The 18,008-nt window shown below is 36.9% G+C and overlaps 2 protein-coding genes and 1 long non-coding RNA gene across 7 annotated transcripts in view; 1 reads left to right on the forward strand and 2 right to left on the reverse strand.

Moving 5' to 3' along the window:
• Positions 1-66: 66 nt before the first annotated feature.
• LOC138068017 (uncharacterized) lies at positions 67-5,296 on the forward strand. Its single transcript, XR_011142534.1, has 2 exons — positions 67-226; positions 3,428-5,296. It is a non-coding gene; the product is annotated as an uncharacterized lncRNA (long non-coding RNA).
• Positions 668-8,686, reverse strand: LOC104149063 (retinol dehydrogenase 8). 2 transcript variants are annotated; one of them, XM_009682513.2, is made up of 7 exons: positions 8,555-8,686; positions 7,833-7,983; positions 6,534-6,695; positions 5,115-5,294; positions 3,885-3,978; positions 1,895-2,078; positions 668-1,286 (listed from the first exon to the last, which is right to left on the reverse strand). In XM_009682513.2, exons 1-7 carry the CDS (start codon positions 8,576-8,578, stop codon positions 1,053-1,055), a joined length of 1,029 nt encoding a protein of 342 aa, XP_009680808.1. In that variant the 5' UTR covers positions 8,579-8,686; the 3' UTR covers positions 668-1,052. The 2 variants fall into 2 exon arrangements, with proteins under 2 accessions (XP_009680808.1, XP_009680809.1); XM_009682514.2 differs by having other exon boundaries at positions 7,833-7,889; positions 8,555-8,671.
• A 2,182-nt stretch (positions 8,687-10,868) lies between these two features.
• The window catches only part of CCDC18 (coiled-coil domain containing 18), a 30,063-nt gene continuing 22,923 nt past the window's right edge, over positions 10,869-18,008 (reverse strand). For 2 of the 4 annotated variants that reach the window (XM_068952444.1, XM_068952443.1), the window contains exons 25-28: positions 17,353-17,556; positions 15,687-15,824; positions 12,831-13,010; positions 10,869-11,004 (exon numbers count right to left, since the gene is read on the reverse strand). In XM_068952444.1, the coding sequence (XP_068808545.1) occupies positions 10,990-11,004; positions 12,831-13,010; positions 15,687-15,824; positions 17,353-17,556 (537 nt within the window). In that variant the 3' untranslated portion in view covers positions 10,869-10,989. The other 2 variants (XR_011142533.1, XM_068952445.1) reach the window with 2 other exon arrangements.

The following is an 18,008-nucleotide window of genomic DNA, read 5'->3' on the forward strand; positions in this document are numbered from 1 at the left end:
GAGCGGGGCGTGAGCCCGGCGCGGGGGCGGCTGCTGCGTGGCGCGGCCCTGCCGGGGCCGCGGGCTGCCGCGCGTGGCCGGCGGCGCTCCGTCACGCCCGGCGGCAGCGCGGAGGGCCGCGCCGGGCCAGCCGCGGTTGAAACTAGGCTGCTGGCCTGGTCTGAGTCGAGTTGCGGCGCTAGGGGGAAGAGAAGGGAAAGGGAAGGACCTGCACCTCCTGCTTACGGTACTTCTTAGGGGGGCTTGGGGAAAGGACAGCCGCCGAGGACGGCTCCTGCTGCCGTAGCGAGTTTCGTGTAATTTTCCTTTTAAAAGGGGAAGCAAAGCCACTCCAGTGTTTTTAACGTCGAAATTGCCCAAGGAAGGGAACGGATTCACATTAGTTTTTAGTGATAAGGTTCTGTTTTTGCAGGAAATACAACAAGGTAAGAAGCAATTGAAAAAAAATGTTATTGTCCACTAGTTGTAGTCAGCAAGTAACCACTGCCTATAAAGCAAGTATTCATAACGTGATATATATATATATATATGTAAAAATAATATTAAAATACTCTAGTTGCACTTTTTAAAGGATTGACGAGTATTTTTCTTGTATATTCTGCAGTTAGTCCTGATTTCTGGAAGTGTGATGCTACTGTGATTGAGGAGTTACCATACTAGTAAGCAGAAGGATAAAATAATTTTATGATTTGAGAATCTATCCATAATTTACATGCAGTACACATCTCAGGTTATGTTATAGTCTAGTAAGTGAAGGGGATCAGATTAGTATTTAATACATAAATGTCAATTAATGTTCACATTTCCACAAAAACTGATCTCTGTAAAAGGCAAGAGCTAAACTGACCAAACCTGTAGAAGATTTTACTTTCAAGAGTCTGGAAACTGTAAAGTTCAAGATAAATAAACTGAGCTGAATATCTTAGCTAAGCTCAAACAAACATCTTGATTGCCTTTTTAACAATTACAGAGCAAATACATTTTAATAACAACATACTGTGTTATCAGTAGCTAGAACAAATTATTCAGATGTACACAGAATAAACTGGCATTTATTGTGAGGGTTTTCCCAGGTCAAAGCTCTTTCTACTTCTCCACCTTAGCAGTTTGATAAAGTTAAGACTCGCGCTGAAGACTTTGTCATGATGAAAAACCATTTTGTAGAATGTATCAATGGGTAGATCTCCATTTGGATCTGCATACTTCAGAGTTGTCATCGGAGTATACAAGGTGTTGGTCTGATGGCGAAAAGGCGGATTCTCTGCAAGAATTATCTTTACTGTATGCTGTCAAGAACGAGAAAGTAAATCGTTAAAGAACTTTGAAAATCATTTTTTTAAATTATTATTTTGATAAGTTAGGCAGAGGAAGAGTGGGAGAATAAATTTTAGAGTTGTGTAAAACCCTGTATGAAATTTAATTAGAATTTAATTAGAATTGTTTCTTAGAACAATTTTAAGCCAAAAGAAAAACTTCTTATTTCTTCTTAATCCTATTTCTGTTCATCTAGACTATGGTGATGACACCTTACACCTAAGTGTACTGAGTAGTCCTTCAAGATTATCCATGTAGGCCCTCAATAGATAGATACCTCCTTTTACAGTTCACTGGAAAAGGGTGAGAATGGTGCACTTTGCAACAAGACCCAGGAAGCTTCAGCTGACACCCAAGCTATCCCTTAGCAGCCAGCACCTGAAGTCATTGTTCTCTCCCCCAACTTTCCAGACTTTGCTTCCTGCAGAAAGCCTCAAACAACGGAAACTATATCCTTTATTGTACCTTACCGGTTTCACAACTGTCTTTTAAACTCTTTGGTAATTCTTAAATTACAACACACACATCCCCTCGCCCCCCCCCCCCCCAAAAAAAAAAAAGAGAATTGTTGATGAGTTACCTCTGCAACATCCTCAGCACTTTGCCCCAGGCTCTGGAAAATTTGTTTGTAATTTTTAAGGTAAATGTTAGTAAACATCTCAGCTGTTTCCTTGTCTGCAGCTGAAAGATCCATTTTCATTCCATCTTCAAAAACTTTTCTTTCAAACTCTGTGACCACTGGGCCGGGTTCAATCAGACTTAACCTGTTCAAAGAGCAAAGATACACTGGTTATAGAGTCTTCTGCATGGGAAATACATGCAGCTATCCTTCTTAAAGGATATTGAATAGTTACAGTACCCGTTAGCAAGCAATATTGAATGGTACACTCTGTAATGGTGATCCATACCACATTTCTGGCCTGCAGCTCTTACCCATCCGCGTGTAGATGTAGAAAAAAAGGATAATTTAATTTCTGGGAAGCGTTCTAACTTAGTTTGTGGCAGAACTGAGTGCAGTTGTTACCTGCTGTCTAACAACTGTGGAATCTGAGGATGATTAAGCCATGAGATCTCCTCAAAGATTAAGAAAAGCAATTTAAGGATGATTACAAAATTCATTACTTTCCGGACAAAATCCTACATAGATTTCTTTACCATAGCTTTCACATGATAATACTCAAAGTAAATGAAAAAAAAAAGGTGAGGGAGGGAGGGGGGGGGAAGGAAACTGCCCAAATAGATTTTCTTTGTCAAGCCTTCAGCGTTACATAATTGCAGAGCACTCTATAAAATTATATAAAATACAATATGGAGATTTTTGCTGTGGATGGACAGATTTTGGCTGCTGCCTTACCAGATATCTGGAAAATCAGATTTTGATCAGTAATGTATTATAGCAAATCACTGAAATACGTACACTTACTGACCAACTGTTTTCCATTTCTACTCTCAGGTAGTACTTACCTCCAGCCACCATGCTTATGAAACAACTCTTTTGGATAGGACTTTTTCGTAGAGATGACTTCTGCTCAGGCTCTTCTTTAGAACTACTAACCTTAGAAGCTACTGACCTTGACAGCAGAATTCCAGCTGCTGCTGGAATTACAGCCTTTTCGCTTGCGTAATATAATCATTTAAGCTGTCAGTCTCCTCACTGGGCCTTGGACTTTTTCCATTCTACTTGCTGGGCACCACGTTTTGTTTGTTTACCTCCTTTCCTCTGTATCTCAGAGTCTTGAAATCTTATAAATTCTATCATACCCTGTATATCATTACATCATGACTTTTCAGAGCTGGGTGCAAAACGCCCATTTGGATGCAGCTTTGTCTCTGGAATCACGTGAAAGCAGCTGTCTCTTCTCCCACAGCACAAGGGCTAAATGCTCCGGCATACACAGGTGCACTGGATGTTTAACAATTGTTGGACTTCACACATACAAAGTAGCAGCAAAGTTTCATCCTGTAATATGCCAATGTGAATGTATAGGTGACAAATCAGACACCTAAATCCCACAGGCCACCGACTGGACCATTCTCTTAAATACTGTCTTAAACAGTAAGAAAATACTACGCTGCAACACTAAATTGTTCCTTGCCTTCCTTTTACCTCCAGCCCCTAGGGGTTATCTCAGTCTGTGTGCCCTTCTGATGAATTTCCACTGCATTCTCTCTGTTATGATGCCCTTGAACTTTTTAATCTTTGGATTGTCTAAGAAATAAAGACTCTTATCCTTTCTAAAGGAAAGTATTACAGGTTGGTATTATAATTCTATTCAAATGGTATCGTATGCAAGAATCGGTATTTTTAAGAAGTACATTGACCTCTATTTTGTTCAAAGCTAAACAGCCTTACGCTATTCAAGATAACATGCTTCGTTAGCATCTAAGCCTTTTTAAGGGTTTGTTTCATTTGAAGGATGAGAACATTTCTGTGCCATTTGTGGTGTACAGTTGCCATGGGTTCCTCAGTTTGTTTCTCCTAGACAGTAGCAAGCTTAAAACATTTGTTTGCTAGCTCTGAATACATTTTAAAACTAAAATATAGTTCACATCTGTGGATCCATACTTACTGGAGCTTAAACTTGAGTGCCTGTATAGCTAAGCTTTCGCAGAATCCTTCCACAGCAAACTTAGACGCAGCATAAACATCATTAAATAAGATACCTGATGGCACAAACAAAACATCCAGAGAATGTGATTGTATGCGACATACTTATATTGTAGTTCTTTGTTATACTAATCTTTTAGTTTAAGAACCACTTGTATTTTCCCCAAATTTCTACAGTCTTGCTGGGAAAACATAAAAAAATCCTTGTTTATGTCAATCTAGTGAGCTAGTTCTAGCAATATTAAATATTGCTGATTTTTGTCACGTGAACTCAAAATTACTTATTCTAGAAAAGGGTACTTGACGAGGTCTTTTCCCCCTCCTAGTTGATGCTGGGGTCTTTTTGAATTATACTAAATATTTTTTAGCCTAATGTACGAAGGTGTCTATACATACAATACCATCTGCATTATTCATCAGCAAGACTTTAATAGGCTGTAGAGAAACACAGAAGCTGAGTGCAATGCAGGGGATAAGATAATACAAGAGATCCAGCTTGCATCTGAGGGACTTTGAAAAAGCAGGACATCAATCCACTTAGATGGAGAGTAAATACTGTATTAAACTATAACAACTCTTGCAATTTGACCTGGAACTCCTGCTCACCAGATTCATCCAGGCAAGATCCTTGCAGTTACAGTAATCAATGGGAACAAATAGGGTTACACTGGTTGGAAAGCAAGAGTAGGAGCCTGGTTACTTGTTGATAAATTAGACACTGCAGAGCTTTATGAGAGGGAAAACTTGTAAAAAAAGGTGATAGAGTTGTCCAGGACATGATCAGATTATATCACATATCTTTGTGCAAAGTGTAATAAACTCGTTTGCCTTTTCTCCATAATCTTTCCCAACAGGAAAGCGAAAAATAATACTGTTAAGTCCTGTTTTCCAGAGAATCTCTAATAATTGTGTTTAGATTAAAAACTGATAGCCTTATTCCCATGACAAAAAAGACAATCCACTCTGCAAGTTTTGTTGTTAAAATGTCTCGAGAGTAGTTGCATAGTAAAACGCTACTAAGATACATTAAAAAAATCAGATCTAAGTGCTGTACTTCTCATGGTTGGAACTGGAGCATTACAGAGCGCAATAGTTTGATAGGCTAGTTCTTACGTTTTTTCAGGTGAAAAGAAGTAAGCTTTAGATTTTGAATACTGAACTCTTAGTTTAAAACAAACAAAAAAAACTTTGCCTTGTATTCCCATAACACTGCTTATTATAACTATATGCCCGCTCTTTCTCTTCTTCATATCAGGTAAAATCTCCTTCAGGAGTCGAACCAGTCCAAAGAAGTTGGTATCCATCACAGTTTTCATTTCCTCTATGGTCTGACATTCAATAGGTCCAATGAGTCCCATTCCAGCATTGCTAACTGCACAAAATGGAAGACATGACAGCAAAAACCTCCATAAATATTAACTTGCAGTTTTTACTGGAAAGCATTTCAGAGTAAAATGAGAGAGAGAGAAATAAATAATTAAAATAAAAAAGAGGAGTTATTCTGTTAGTAAAGCTTTGCAAATATAATTGACTTTTTTTAATTTTAAATTATGGTGTTAATACAATTTAAACTATTAACTATTTAGCTCTTATCTGGTTTATTTCCGATTAGTCCTTTTTCCTTAAGTTACAAAAGAATTACAGGGAAATGAGCAAAGAATGAACTACATTTGTTTACAATTCAGTATTAAGAGTTAGAGGCTACAGTCAATGCCCGTAGGAATGAACAGAAGTTTTCAGTTTATTCCAAATGGCCATGTTCTGGTCTGCTTTCTGATCATTTTTTTATATTCTCATCTTCGGGGGGGGGGGGGGGGGGAGGGGGGAGGGACTTAAATCAGTTTTGCCACCAAAAAGTGTTCATTTGTCTTCTAGATATTTATAAGCGGGGAATGGTTGACAGAACAGGCATTCTGCAATGAAAGTAGCGTGTCAGATTAGAGTATAATCCAATTTGCAGAAGAATCTTGTTAATCACTGCTTTAGTGATTTATCAAAATTAAGGCAGATCCATGATTCTCTTAGATGAGATTTAATCATTGATGGGGTAAGCAACTTCCATCTTACTAAGATATTAGCGTTTATTTTTACCAAAGTGGTATGAAAACATTTCTTGCTAAACGATGTGTAAAATACAACTGTAACTGTCAATACAAATTCGGAATACCCTTCCTTTCTTTGCATTTATTCTTTTACTTGCTAATTCCCATAAGCCATTGCTTGCTTACTGTAGGGATCTATTGCTATTGCTTTCTTAGTAAATAGGGCTGTGCTTCATCTAAAGGGCAGAAACAGTCTTGTATATGAAGACGGGGATTTAGACTTACTAAAAAACTGTATCACCTTACCCAGAAAACTTCTTTTCTGTAACCTCATTTCTCCTTTGTAAACAAACAGAGGAAACAAATTTCCCTACTTCACAGCAGCATGGTGAGATTTAACCCACTCATGTCTGCATAAGCTTTAAGAATCTTGAATATTCAAATACACTATGTAAATGCTATTACTTAGATCATCTAAAAATTACACTAATGAAACTTCTCCAGAGTATATGAGAAAATTTTAAACAGAAAACTGATGTCAGTTCATAGCCAACATATCCAATACTTGCCTAAGACATCAATCCTTCTGTCAGGGATACTATTCACACAAGTTTTAATGGACTGTTCATCGCAGACATCCAGCTGTTTAATTTCCAGGGTTTTGCCCAGCCTGCCACCTACAGCCTCCTCAAGCGCCTCTTTCTTGGCCAGGTTGCGCATCGTGGCATACACTGCAACATCCCAGGAGCAACAGTTACCAGAAATACTGCCACACAAAAGGTCGTCTTACTGAGTAGCATTAAAGAATATTGCTTTCACATCTATATCTTAAGTACCAGCAATATCACCCAAATAAAACCTGAAAGTAGAAAGAATATATTTTCAACATATAAATACTGTCACTGATTTCCCAGAATCTGGTTCTGAAACCACCAAGAAATATACAGGAGAATTAAACCACTATGTACAATGTAGAACTGTTAGCGTATAGGGATAATGCTGTCACCAAAACGTTTGATGATGGGTGCCAAAGTTAGGCTGCTAAGTCATTTTTAGGTATCTAAAAATAGATTTCAGATTCTATATGTGTTTTTTTTAAATGATAGTGAACATGTTTAGCAGAGCAACTGTAATTTTATGAAAAAGTGGAAGACAGCTGCTTCCTCCGGATGTGAAAGTGTTTACTTCTGTAAGTTACTTATCAAAATAGAAATTAGCTTTGTCATTATTCTGACCTAATTACCCTGACAACTATGAATCTGTGTCCAATCTCTTCTCAGTAAAACAGAGTGAGAATAACTGTGAGGAACTGAATTTCCACACATGCTGTATTCGCCTTGTCATCCATTTTCTGTCATAGCAAACATCCTATTTTGGGGCAGACAAGTAAGTCCCACCCCTTTTGCTCTGCCTCATTTGCCTATGCAGCACTGGAATAATGAAGTGTGCTTTAAGGCAAAAAACCCGCAAGTTTAAGAACCTTTTTCCTAAATCCATCTCTTTGTCCAGAAACTGGCGCATACATTTTGTTCAACAAAGGTTTTAGTAGCATCCAGCAAAGCTAGCTAGAGCTCTCAATGTATATCCAATGCATATACTGCAGACGTTTTCAATTATTTGTTTTTATACTACTGTCCTTTTTTTGTAATTGATTCACTTTAAGTAGGTATTCAGCCTCAATACAGTTACAGACGTAACATATGCTTACAGAAAACAGTGTATTGTTATTGCATTGTATCTTCTTGGGAAAAGGGGCAACTAACAAGAAAGGAGTCACTAGACCAAATACAATCACCTCTGTTAAATCGCTGAAAAAAAAGTGTCTACTTTGAATACCTTTCTATAAAGACAAATAACAGAAACATTACCTTTAAATCTTTTCTGTTCATCTCTTGCCATTTTTACAGCTAAAGCCAGTCCAATTCCTGAGGAACAACCCGTAATGAGGACATTTCTTTTTGCCATTCTTTTCACTGAGCGGTACAAGCAAGAGTTCTTGCAGCTCAGAGGAACAGCAGCCTAAATGTAGTAACAGCATAATGTCATCAGCCTTTAATGCTATTGCCAGCTTTCCTGAGTCAACAAATCTGAAAATGCACACCTGGACACTGCATGATTAAGGGGATAATCTCTATCTAGACAAAAACAGAAGCAGATGCTCCTGCATGAGCTTGTAATCTGCATTATCAATATGGAATAGCTATAATAAAGTTTTGTATTAAATGAGACATTCATAAACTGCATGGATATTTTCTAATAGTGGAATAACTGATTTGCATGCTACTGGCAGGGAAAGCCTTGCCCACAACTACAATCAGTCTGTAGTGTTGAGTCCTCCAGTCTTGCAAAGGGGAAGTAAACCGCACCCAGAACATGATCCCTCTGGTCAATGTGTTCAGGCTTCCTATGCTTACAGCACCCTCTTCTTTTTTCTGAGCAACAGAACACTGCATGGATTTATTCCCAGCTGTCTTACTGACTATTATAGAAACGTTTGCATCTAGAAATCCTGATAGGCTTTATAGAAAAAGTAAATTGAAAAATAGGATGTGGATTTAGAAAGAGACAAGTCATTTAGACAGATGCTCACGTTTGTTTTTGTCCCTGTTTCCATCCAAGAAAGGTGAAAGTAAGCAAGCACATCAGCAGTGGAGAACAGCCAGGAAGACCTCAAACAGACCAGCTTTGCTACATCCTCACAACCACCGAAACCTCTCTGAACACGTTCTATTCACCAGTTGACAAGCTGTGAAAATAAAAACAAAAAACACACACACACACACACACACACAAGCCCTCCCTCCCCTCGCCCCCAAATTAGCATGATATCTGGCATGATAGATTAGCATGATATGTTTCAGCTTTGCAGAAAATATTCCATAAGCTTCAGATACAAACTCTGAATTAAAGAGGGGGCATTTGGACTGGCACTTTGGTGCAGTTCACCCTTAATACTCAATAGTCATAGACATGCTACAACACAGAGAAAATCAGTCTTTTGTGAAATTTATAACCTATCTTGAGCTACAGAAAAAGAATTATCTTAATATGCAATTAGCCTTCTGAATAGCATTCAGCAAACTGCTGTGCAATCAATTACACACAGAAAAATATGTTCCAAGAGTCCATAACCCCATGTCAATGCAATAGATTTCAGAAGAATGAACTCAGTGTGCCAGGGTTTCTGTACCTGCGGATTGGTGAGTAACTCAAGAAAAGCAGGACTCCACAGAACTGCTTAACTGCAGTTACAATGTTAAAAAAAAATTCCTGTTTTCCAAACAAATATATATACTTTGACAGCGTGACAAGTGGAACCATTAATTTCTCAGGCAAGCAACAAAATAATGAGACAGCATCTAAAATTAATGAGAAAGTGTAATTATGATTCCACTTATTTATCAGGTTTGACGAATGGCTTTACCAGAGAAAGTGATGTCCAGATAAACAATTTTAGTACAAACATTATTTAGCTGATTCAGTTATCAGGCAAAAATACTTCTGCTGCTCATGCACATTTATATTTAGTGCACTCAGGAGGGGCAAGCAAGGCTTTATGCAACGTTAGTGGAATGCCGCTAGTGTTGTGATGCAACTGTAATTAAGGATGGGTTACATTTTCCACGTGAAATCTTAGTTTGAGGCGCTTAAATATGTTTTTGCTCTAAAGGATCAGTCTGAAATTTGGTACACAGATTTCTAGCCTGAAGGCAAATTAATGTGTTTAAAGGGGAAAAAATACTTCTCAAAGCAGTTTAATATTTTTCAATTATTACGCTGGCCAACTTAACTCTGAAGTTTTGAATTTAGTATTACATAGAGAAACAAATGGCTTGACTTGAAACATACAATGTAGTTATTTTTATAAGTAAACTATTTTTTGCTACATCATAGTTTTCATAATGGTAAAATAAATAATGCGAAACTGCAGAAACATATACTTTAGATGAGCGTACCTTGACCTTGTCAAGGGTAGCAAAATGCGTGGCCAGTTTTGTATAACTGCCTAAAGTAGACCAGTTGCACTTGTGAAGCATGTTTACATAACTAGTGAAAGTGACCTACCTACTACAGAGCAGTTTGGCACACTTCCACCTGCACAGCTAGTTTCGCTGCCCAAGATACCCTCTTAACATACAAAACACATAATTCGGGCTTAATCCTTAAATTACACTGCATTCATTTCTGTTCCTCTTGCTCTATGTCAAATAGCTTTGCTAATATGATGTTATGAATTATGTATAACATGGTTTAATGTATGTAAATCAGGTTTGCATTAATTAGACTCAGATTTAAGCAGTTTCTAACTCTTTCGTAAATATAAAATGTTAAGGACTGGGGTCACAGCCAAAACATTTGTATTAGCTGAATGTGCAATACATTTGGAAAGCTGGAAATAAACATGTTTTGGATCATGTAGTTATGATGCCACTTTATCCAACGGTAGCTTTTATACAGACTCTTCAGGAAAAACAACATTAAGCTTTCTGGCCCTGTCCTGTATCCTTTTACATCTGAAATAAACCACTTAGAGCGAAGCAAGCAAGTTTTGCCAGAGGGTCTGCTTATGGTCTTGATCAAATCTGTGTCCTAGAACATCTTCCATACATGTCAATTTTAATAAGATATTGTTTCTGCACATTGAACGTGTACAAAAAGAAAGAAAATATTCCAGAACAAAAAATGTAAAAAAGGTAATATTATTGTGCTCTTAATTAGAAGTCAGACATGAAACACAAGTACATGGATTAAAATCCTAGTAAAGACGACAGCTGAAATTTATTCTTACAACTCAAGATATTTAAAAATAAACTTTATTTCTCCAAAATAAAATAAAAAGTGATTATATTAAGGCAATAATCTCAAAAATGTTTGGAAAAATAAAAAGGTTGGCATTTGTATCCGTACAAATACAATCATTATTTACAACTCTCCTATATTAAAATTTCCTCTTGAATGCAGTGCTACATTGCCAGCAACAGCTTTTGTGGGCTACTGTGTGTCCAGTGGGAAACATTCCTTCCCTCACAATTCTTGCCCCTGAAACAAAATATCTGTGATCAGGATCTTCCTTTAAACTTCTTTACTGAATTTATCAAATCTAAATACATTTGTATTGATGTTACTTTTCATTTTGAAGAATTCTCTCACAAAAATTAGGCAAACTAGCTGCAGATGGTCTCAAGTCTATGGTTTCTTTCTCAAATTCTGTTACCGAGGCTACAAGTATTTTGATTGAAAGTATTTTGATTACTGCTCTTGTGACTGAAATTAATTTTCTTCCAAAATCAGGATCGCTCAGAAAATTTTCAACATATATTAACCTCTAGCACTTAAGCAGGAAAACATTATGCAGAACAATTCAATAAGAAATATTATACAAATCCCTTTAAACAGTTGTACAATTTAAAGAAGTATTGTCTTTTGAACTGTCCTCTACAAGACTCAAGGTTACAATAAAATTTGACTAGATTACTGTGGTTAAGCTCCTAACAACTTCAGTTTATAACAATTCAGGAAATGTTTATGAAAACCCTATCAACGGTATCAAAGTGTTTCTGTCATGAGAGAGGGAAAAATAGTCTATGATTTCTACTGGGACAAATTGGGGAAAGTCTCATTAATATGAATATAATTATTATGGATTTACAATGATATGAGGAAAAAAATGCAGCCAAGCACATTACTGTTTTTTATTTTTAATTTCTAGGGGTTTGGCATGGTTAGAAAACAAAAACAAAAAAACCCAAGCTTACATGCTGGACTTAATTGTTTGCCAGTTCACTTTTACAAATAAAAAAAATAAACAAAACCCAAAACAACAACAGTGTTTGGAGATCAACAAAAAGGTCTCTCTAGGGTATGATCCATATCAGCTATGATTACATCAGCCAATACTATGACACAACAGAAGCAGATCTGTGAAGTAAACGAGTTTGTGAGGAGAACCTGTTGCCCATCCTACGTGCTTTTACAGGGGTTTTACTTCAGAACGGCTTATCTAGTCCTGCAGACCTACTGACCATTAGTAGCTGAAACTCCTTCAGTGCACTCAGAGTGCATCTTCCAGGTTATTTTCATCAGAAAACAATCTGGTTCATAATGCTTAGATAGGGTTCACTCTAATATCTGGCAATATCACCTTATGCTACGGCTCCTGTTAATTATACATACAATAGTCATTATATTGTACCTGTTCACTCTTAGCTAGGTGCTTATTCTTTAAGGGGAATGCTATTTATAGAGTACACAGACATCTACAGGTAGTAAATAATGAGCTTAAGGCTAATGAACAAAAGGCTATTATACTAACTTCTAATTATTTTTATACTATGTATTAGATGCATCATCTTCCTCATAGCTTTCTGGATTTTAAAATAATACTAATACACAACAAAAAAGTATGTGTTTGTGCAAAAATATATATTCTTTAAAACAGTGAACTATAAAATGCACAGCTATATGTACATTAATTGGAAGTGAATTGCAGTGACATACCCACCCCTTATATGACACAGAATCCTCCTATTGTCCTTCCTGTCTAACTCTTTTGCATAGCAAAAACTAAAAAAAATCAAAAAACCAAAAACCCAAACCTGTGGTCCTGTAATATACAGGAAGTTACATAAGATTAATGTTTTAGGCCTTCTGGGCCTAAATTTATATGAATTCCTTTAGCTGTTTCTTGTTTCTCACTAAGTACAAAACACAAAGTAAAAGAGAATAATATAAAACCAGAATTGGATAATTAGTTTCACTTTCTTCATTACTATTGGTAAAAGATCCTCGGAACACAAAAGATTGGTTTTTTTGTGCAGAACTTACCTTAAATATTTTATGTATGACAGGTTGTTAAATCAACTTACCTTGTCAAGCAGCTCTTCACTTGTCACACGAACCATTTCATCTCTGACCTGAAGTTGTTGCTGCAAACTACTAACAGCATCTCGAGCCTCTTCTAACTCTCTCTTCACCTGTTGCAACCGTCCACTGAGATGGTATTCTGTTGATATCTGCCATTTTGTTTGGTCTTTCTGATGAGCAATCTTCTCAAATTTAAGAAATATGACAAAAACATGGTAAGATTTACTTTATATCAATCTTTGTCAATCTAAATACTTACCCCATCTCACTTCATATATCAATTTTCAAACTTACTATTAACACAACTTTATTTCTCATTTCAGGAAGAAACTGTGGCCACATAAGATTAATTTGCCATAAGAAAAAGTCCTCCACCATTGTTATTTAAATCAATTTGTAATCAGTAAAGAACTCCAAATTCCTACAAAAAAACGAAAAAGTCATTCTGAATGTTCAGCAAGATTTTTCCAGTTCCTTTATTTGGAATCCTTAAAACTTCCAAGGGTAGTAGAGTTCTGTTTTGTAACAAGATCTTCATCACAGATTAAAGCAAAGCAAGAACTATTCAACAGAAAAATCTGGCACCTGGTTATTTTATGAGTCCCAAAAGGGCAGAGTGGCCCAGGAGACCCCTGTCAGAAAACAGATAGCAATTCCTATCCTGCACTAATACATCTCCCGAAATAAGCAGGCAAGCAAACTTATTAAGGGGAAAAGAACAAGACTAGACTACACACACACACACCAAGTGCGCACACACAGATCCTTTCCCCAAATACATTGAGTAGATAGAGTGAGTAATTGAGCGTTTAGAAATCCCTATATAGAACTAGCACAGGAAGTTTCTGTGGAAGATTGGTCAGTTTGCAATAAATAATTGTGCTACTAATGGAGAAAGGTTTTTTTCCTTATAATATGCTTATATATATTATTTTTAGACAAAGAAGTAACCATATAGCATTCTAAATGGAGCCAGATCCTCTCTGTGATATATTACACTTCTTTGTAGAATGCTTCTGAAATCCAGTATTTTATCTACTTAACTATGCTGAGAATAATTTTTAAATTCCATATCCTTCATCCCAAGTCTCTCAAGGAAGATGACCGGAATAGGTATATTTTCACAGCCTTGCCTATACCATTCCTGGGCCTCTCTTTTTTTCCTGGTATTCCTTAAAAAAAAAAAATAATGACAGTGCAATTTCCTGAATGCTATGAGAACCCATGCTGACCCCAGGTATGAAACAAAACCTTACCTTTATGTAATAGGCAGGAAAAAAATCTTTGTAACGGAGATCTCTGCAAGGTTACTTTTAATTAAATGCATAAGCATGTTAGTTTTTTCAGTTCAGAAGTACGAGCTCTAAGGGTCTTATAGTCTGATGGAGAGATTTTCAGAACAAATCTCATTTGAAAAACTGCTTTTTCAAAACTGGACATGAAAGGGTGATTAAACAGTGACTTATTTAAGTCTGTATTAATAATACACTGTCAAATTCCAAGACCTGGAAAAATGGTGATCATTTAAGACTTAAATCTCAAATAGGCTGAAAAAAAATCTAAATCAGAATACATGTTCTCTGGTTTTATTTTCCATTTCCTAAAATTCACCAAAAAAAAAAACTGTCTCCAGAAGCCAAGGCAGATCTGGTGAAGGACCTGTAGAAGGGTAGCATTTACCACAGTGAAAAAATACACGTCTCAGTAACAGCAGCCTTTTAAACACAAGAAGTTTTAAAGTCAGTAAGATCAATTTGGAAGTATAAATTAAAATTGGAGTAAGACATCTCCTTAGTTGGGTGAAATAGTGAGAGCTATAAGAATATAGCTTGCCCAGAGAACCTGAGTAAAAATGTTTTCCCTCCCTCCTCAACATTTCCCAGTACAAATGGTAAATGGCAGAGAGAATCTGATTAGAGTTATGAACTTCTTAGATAATACATTTATATGGGTACCTCTTAGGATTTTAATTTTTAGTTGACATTTTATTTACAGAACCTTTCTCTGGTTAAGATTTTCATCCAGGAGCATTTATTGGATCAGAAAGACAAGGTGTATCACAGGAAAATATCCTTAAGGGAACTCACATCACTCTCACTACGAGAAGAGGAAGAGTCTGCTAATATGCCTAATTCTTTCTCTTAGGATTTCGTTACTTCATGATGTGAAGAAGATCCCTACATTCATGAGTTTATTTTTGGACAAACGTAGATATTAGATTTTTAGAGGATAACTCTAACCGCTAGAGACTTCCTTGAGGACTTAGGTGAACCAACTTATTACCTTTGAAATCTCAGTTCAGACACAAAAGACCCCAAAGCCATAAATGGCCTTCAAGGCACAGTTACCCTTTCTGTATCCAAATAAAATTAGTTGATCGGAAGCAGTTCTGGCAAAACATATCACCTGCTGCTTCAAAAAATGTATATGCTTATTCTTTTAACTTAGACTCCTTTTTTTGTCTGGGAAGGAAGTGTTCAGTCAGCATTTGTATTGCGGCTATGTAGGAAACCCTCTCCTTCAGAATCACCCCCAGAGTGAAGGAAAGAGTTAGAAATAATATGCTAATTACATGTATGAAGGGTGGCAAGTAGCAGCAGGTAGATGGTTCATGACTGTCCTAAATAATCATTTTAACAGAAGCCAAAAGGGCAGATATAACATTACTTCATTTTGCAGTAAAAGAACCCTCATATTTAGCAGGGACACAGCTAAACCCCAGTGCTCCGGAAAACAAATCAAATGCCTGCACAGGAAGGAAAACTTCTCACATATCTTATCCCAGAAAGAGAAAAAAAAAAAACAGACAAATGCGACATAACCAAAATGGCAGGAGTCGTTTCAGTTGTGGTATTTACCTCTAGCTGACAAGCATCTTTTAATAAATCTAATTCTGCAGAAAGCTTTTTTATCTCAAATTGCATTCGTGCTTCTAGCTGAGCTTCACGAGCTTGGGCAGCACCAAGTTCTTCTGCCAAACGATTTGCACGAGATTCCTGAAAGATAGTTAGTGATACTGTGAACCATGCCTGTAAACGAAAAACGGTGTAAATGCAAACTATTAAACCTGAACAATCGTGGGATGTAAGTGAATCTGAGTTTGTGTTTTATGCAAGGAAGCATGGAGAGGTCAGCCATTTCCCTATTTGTTCATATGAAACCAGCAGCTGAACAAGGCCTAAAGCATGGCAGTCAACAAGCTGCAAACCGCTTTTAGCTTCTAGGACAAATGTAAACCTACTGAATGAAAGCAGTATAAAGTCACACTCCCTCGACTAGGAGTTTGCTTGCAGTAAACATGGTTGTACATTACACAGTCAAGCAAGAAACCTCAGAATTTAGAATACTTCCTAGAGAGTACACACAAACAGGAAATGATTACCTCAGCCAGGTGGTTATGAACTTGCTTTTACAAATTATTATTTTTAAGCTTTTTGCATGACAATGCTCTTCCAAAGCTTGATTACAACTGCAGAGCTCTGCCACTAGAGGTTTGTAGAGGCTGAAAACTGGCAAATCAGGAAGACAAATAACGAGCAAATAAAGGCTCCCTTCTAACTTTTAATGTTCCCTCGTTTTCTTTCTAATTTTTTTTTAAATAGCTAGTATTAAAATTCTACATCTACATTCTACTGATGTACATGTCTTCACAACTAGAAACTACACATATTTGATAAAGAGGGTGAAGAGAGACAAATGAAGAGACTAACTCAAGTTAAAACAGGTAGCCTGCATCCAGACTCAGGAACAGAACTGAGACCCCTGTATTTAAGACTATTATCTTAAGCAGAAGAGTAATCTGTTTTTATTTACTATGTCTTGTCTTGCAAGAAAGACATAAAAATTGCTGCTTTATACACATTTAACTATTAGGCAAAGGAAGTTATTGTGCTTCAGTGAACCTCACAGTTCTTCAGTGAAAAACACGGAGGAATGCACATCCTTTCTTTCCATTTTCTCTGCACTGGCTACTAACTCGTAGCATCATACAAGAGAGGAGTAGCTATATTCAAGAGAACAGGAACTGCAGCTGGGTCTGACCTGTGTATGGGAAAAAGGAAAGACAGTGGGCAGACAGCTATTGTGTGACGTTCTGACTCATTCCAGTTCCTTGCATATATTTAGTTATGGAAACATATAGGCCATTTCCCATCTCTGTTCCACGCAACAAAGGAAATATCATTTTTTGCTGAGCAGTTAGGTAAACTTTGGTAAGTTATTAAAAAAAAAAATTGCTGGCAATAGCACTTTAAAATTTGGACATCTTTTGTCCATAGTTACCGAGAAAAGACCAAGAAACTTTCTCTTTCAGAATCAAAGCCAACAAAGCTGCCATTTATGGCAAAAGGCAAAGGGAAAAGAAAACCTAGACACTCCCAGCCCAAAACAAAACTACAAGATGTTTCACTGTCACAAACTTTAAACTGCAAAGTAAATGTACCCTTTCCAGAACAGAACATATTTTTCAATAGCTAATTCTAGTACTACTGGAAGTATATTCTGAAATTTGAGATGCTGAGTTACCTTTTCTTGGGACAAATGGTTTACTTCTTCCAATTCATGTGAGAGCCTGTCTGCTTCTCTTTGAGCCTGAACTAGCATTCGACGAGTCTCCAGCAGTTCTGAGTGAGTGTGCTGCAGCTGTTCTCGTTCCAGCCTCAGCTGTTGACCCAAGTCTAATGCTTCCTTGTACTGGTCTCCAATGCAGCTCTCCTGATCTTTCACTGTCTGTAATAGGTAAATAACATCAGATCTCAAAGAATATGTATATGGCACAATTTGCATTCTTCCCTCCTCAGGAATCTAAAAAACAAAGCAAAACCCTGTCAAACACACAGCACTCAAAAAATGTAATGTTCCTTTTGGTATTTATAGACTCTTGAAGGTCACAAAGACAAGACATGTCATGCCATGCCATACCTGATCTATAGTCCATCCAAGTCCAAAGTCCTATCTCTCTCAGCAGGCCAACATAGATATTTAAAAGGAAGATGCAGCACCTTATAGTGAACACTTACATGGTAGCACATTCATAAAAATAGCAGCATATTTTTAACCTGTATAAATTAGTTGTTGATTCAGGCCTGAAAACAAAGATTTGTATCATTCATAAAGTAAAATGTAGCTATCTTCTCTATTCTATCTGTATGCTCCTGTTCGCTATACAAAAGCTACCCTTT

Source organism: Struthio camelus, chromosome 8, assembly GCF_040807025.1.
Source record: "Struthio camelus isolate bStrCam1 chromosome 8, bStrCam1.hap1, whole genome shotgun sequence".
NCBI classification, from domain to species: domain Eukaryota; kingdom Metazoa; phylum Chordata; class Aves; order Struthioniformes; family Struthionidae; genus Struthio; species Struthio camelus.

Coding starts and splice junctions, on each gene's coding strand:
- LOC104149063 (XM_009682513.2), bottom strand. CDS start 8,578: ATGGAAACAGGGACAAAAACAAAC. Junction 7,984..8,554: donor AAACAGGGACAAAAACAAAC/GTGAGCATCTGT, acceptor TACTACATTTAG/GCTGCTGTTCCTCTGAGCTG. Junction 6,696..7,832: donor TGAACAGAAAAGATTTAAAG/GTAATGTTTCTG, acceptor GGGATGTTGCAG/TGTATGCCACGATGCGCAAC.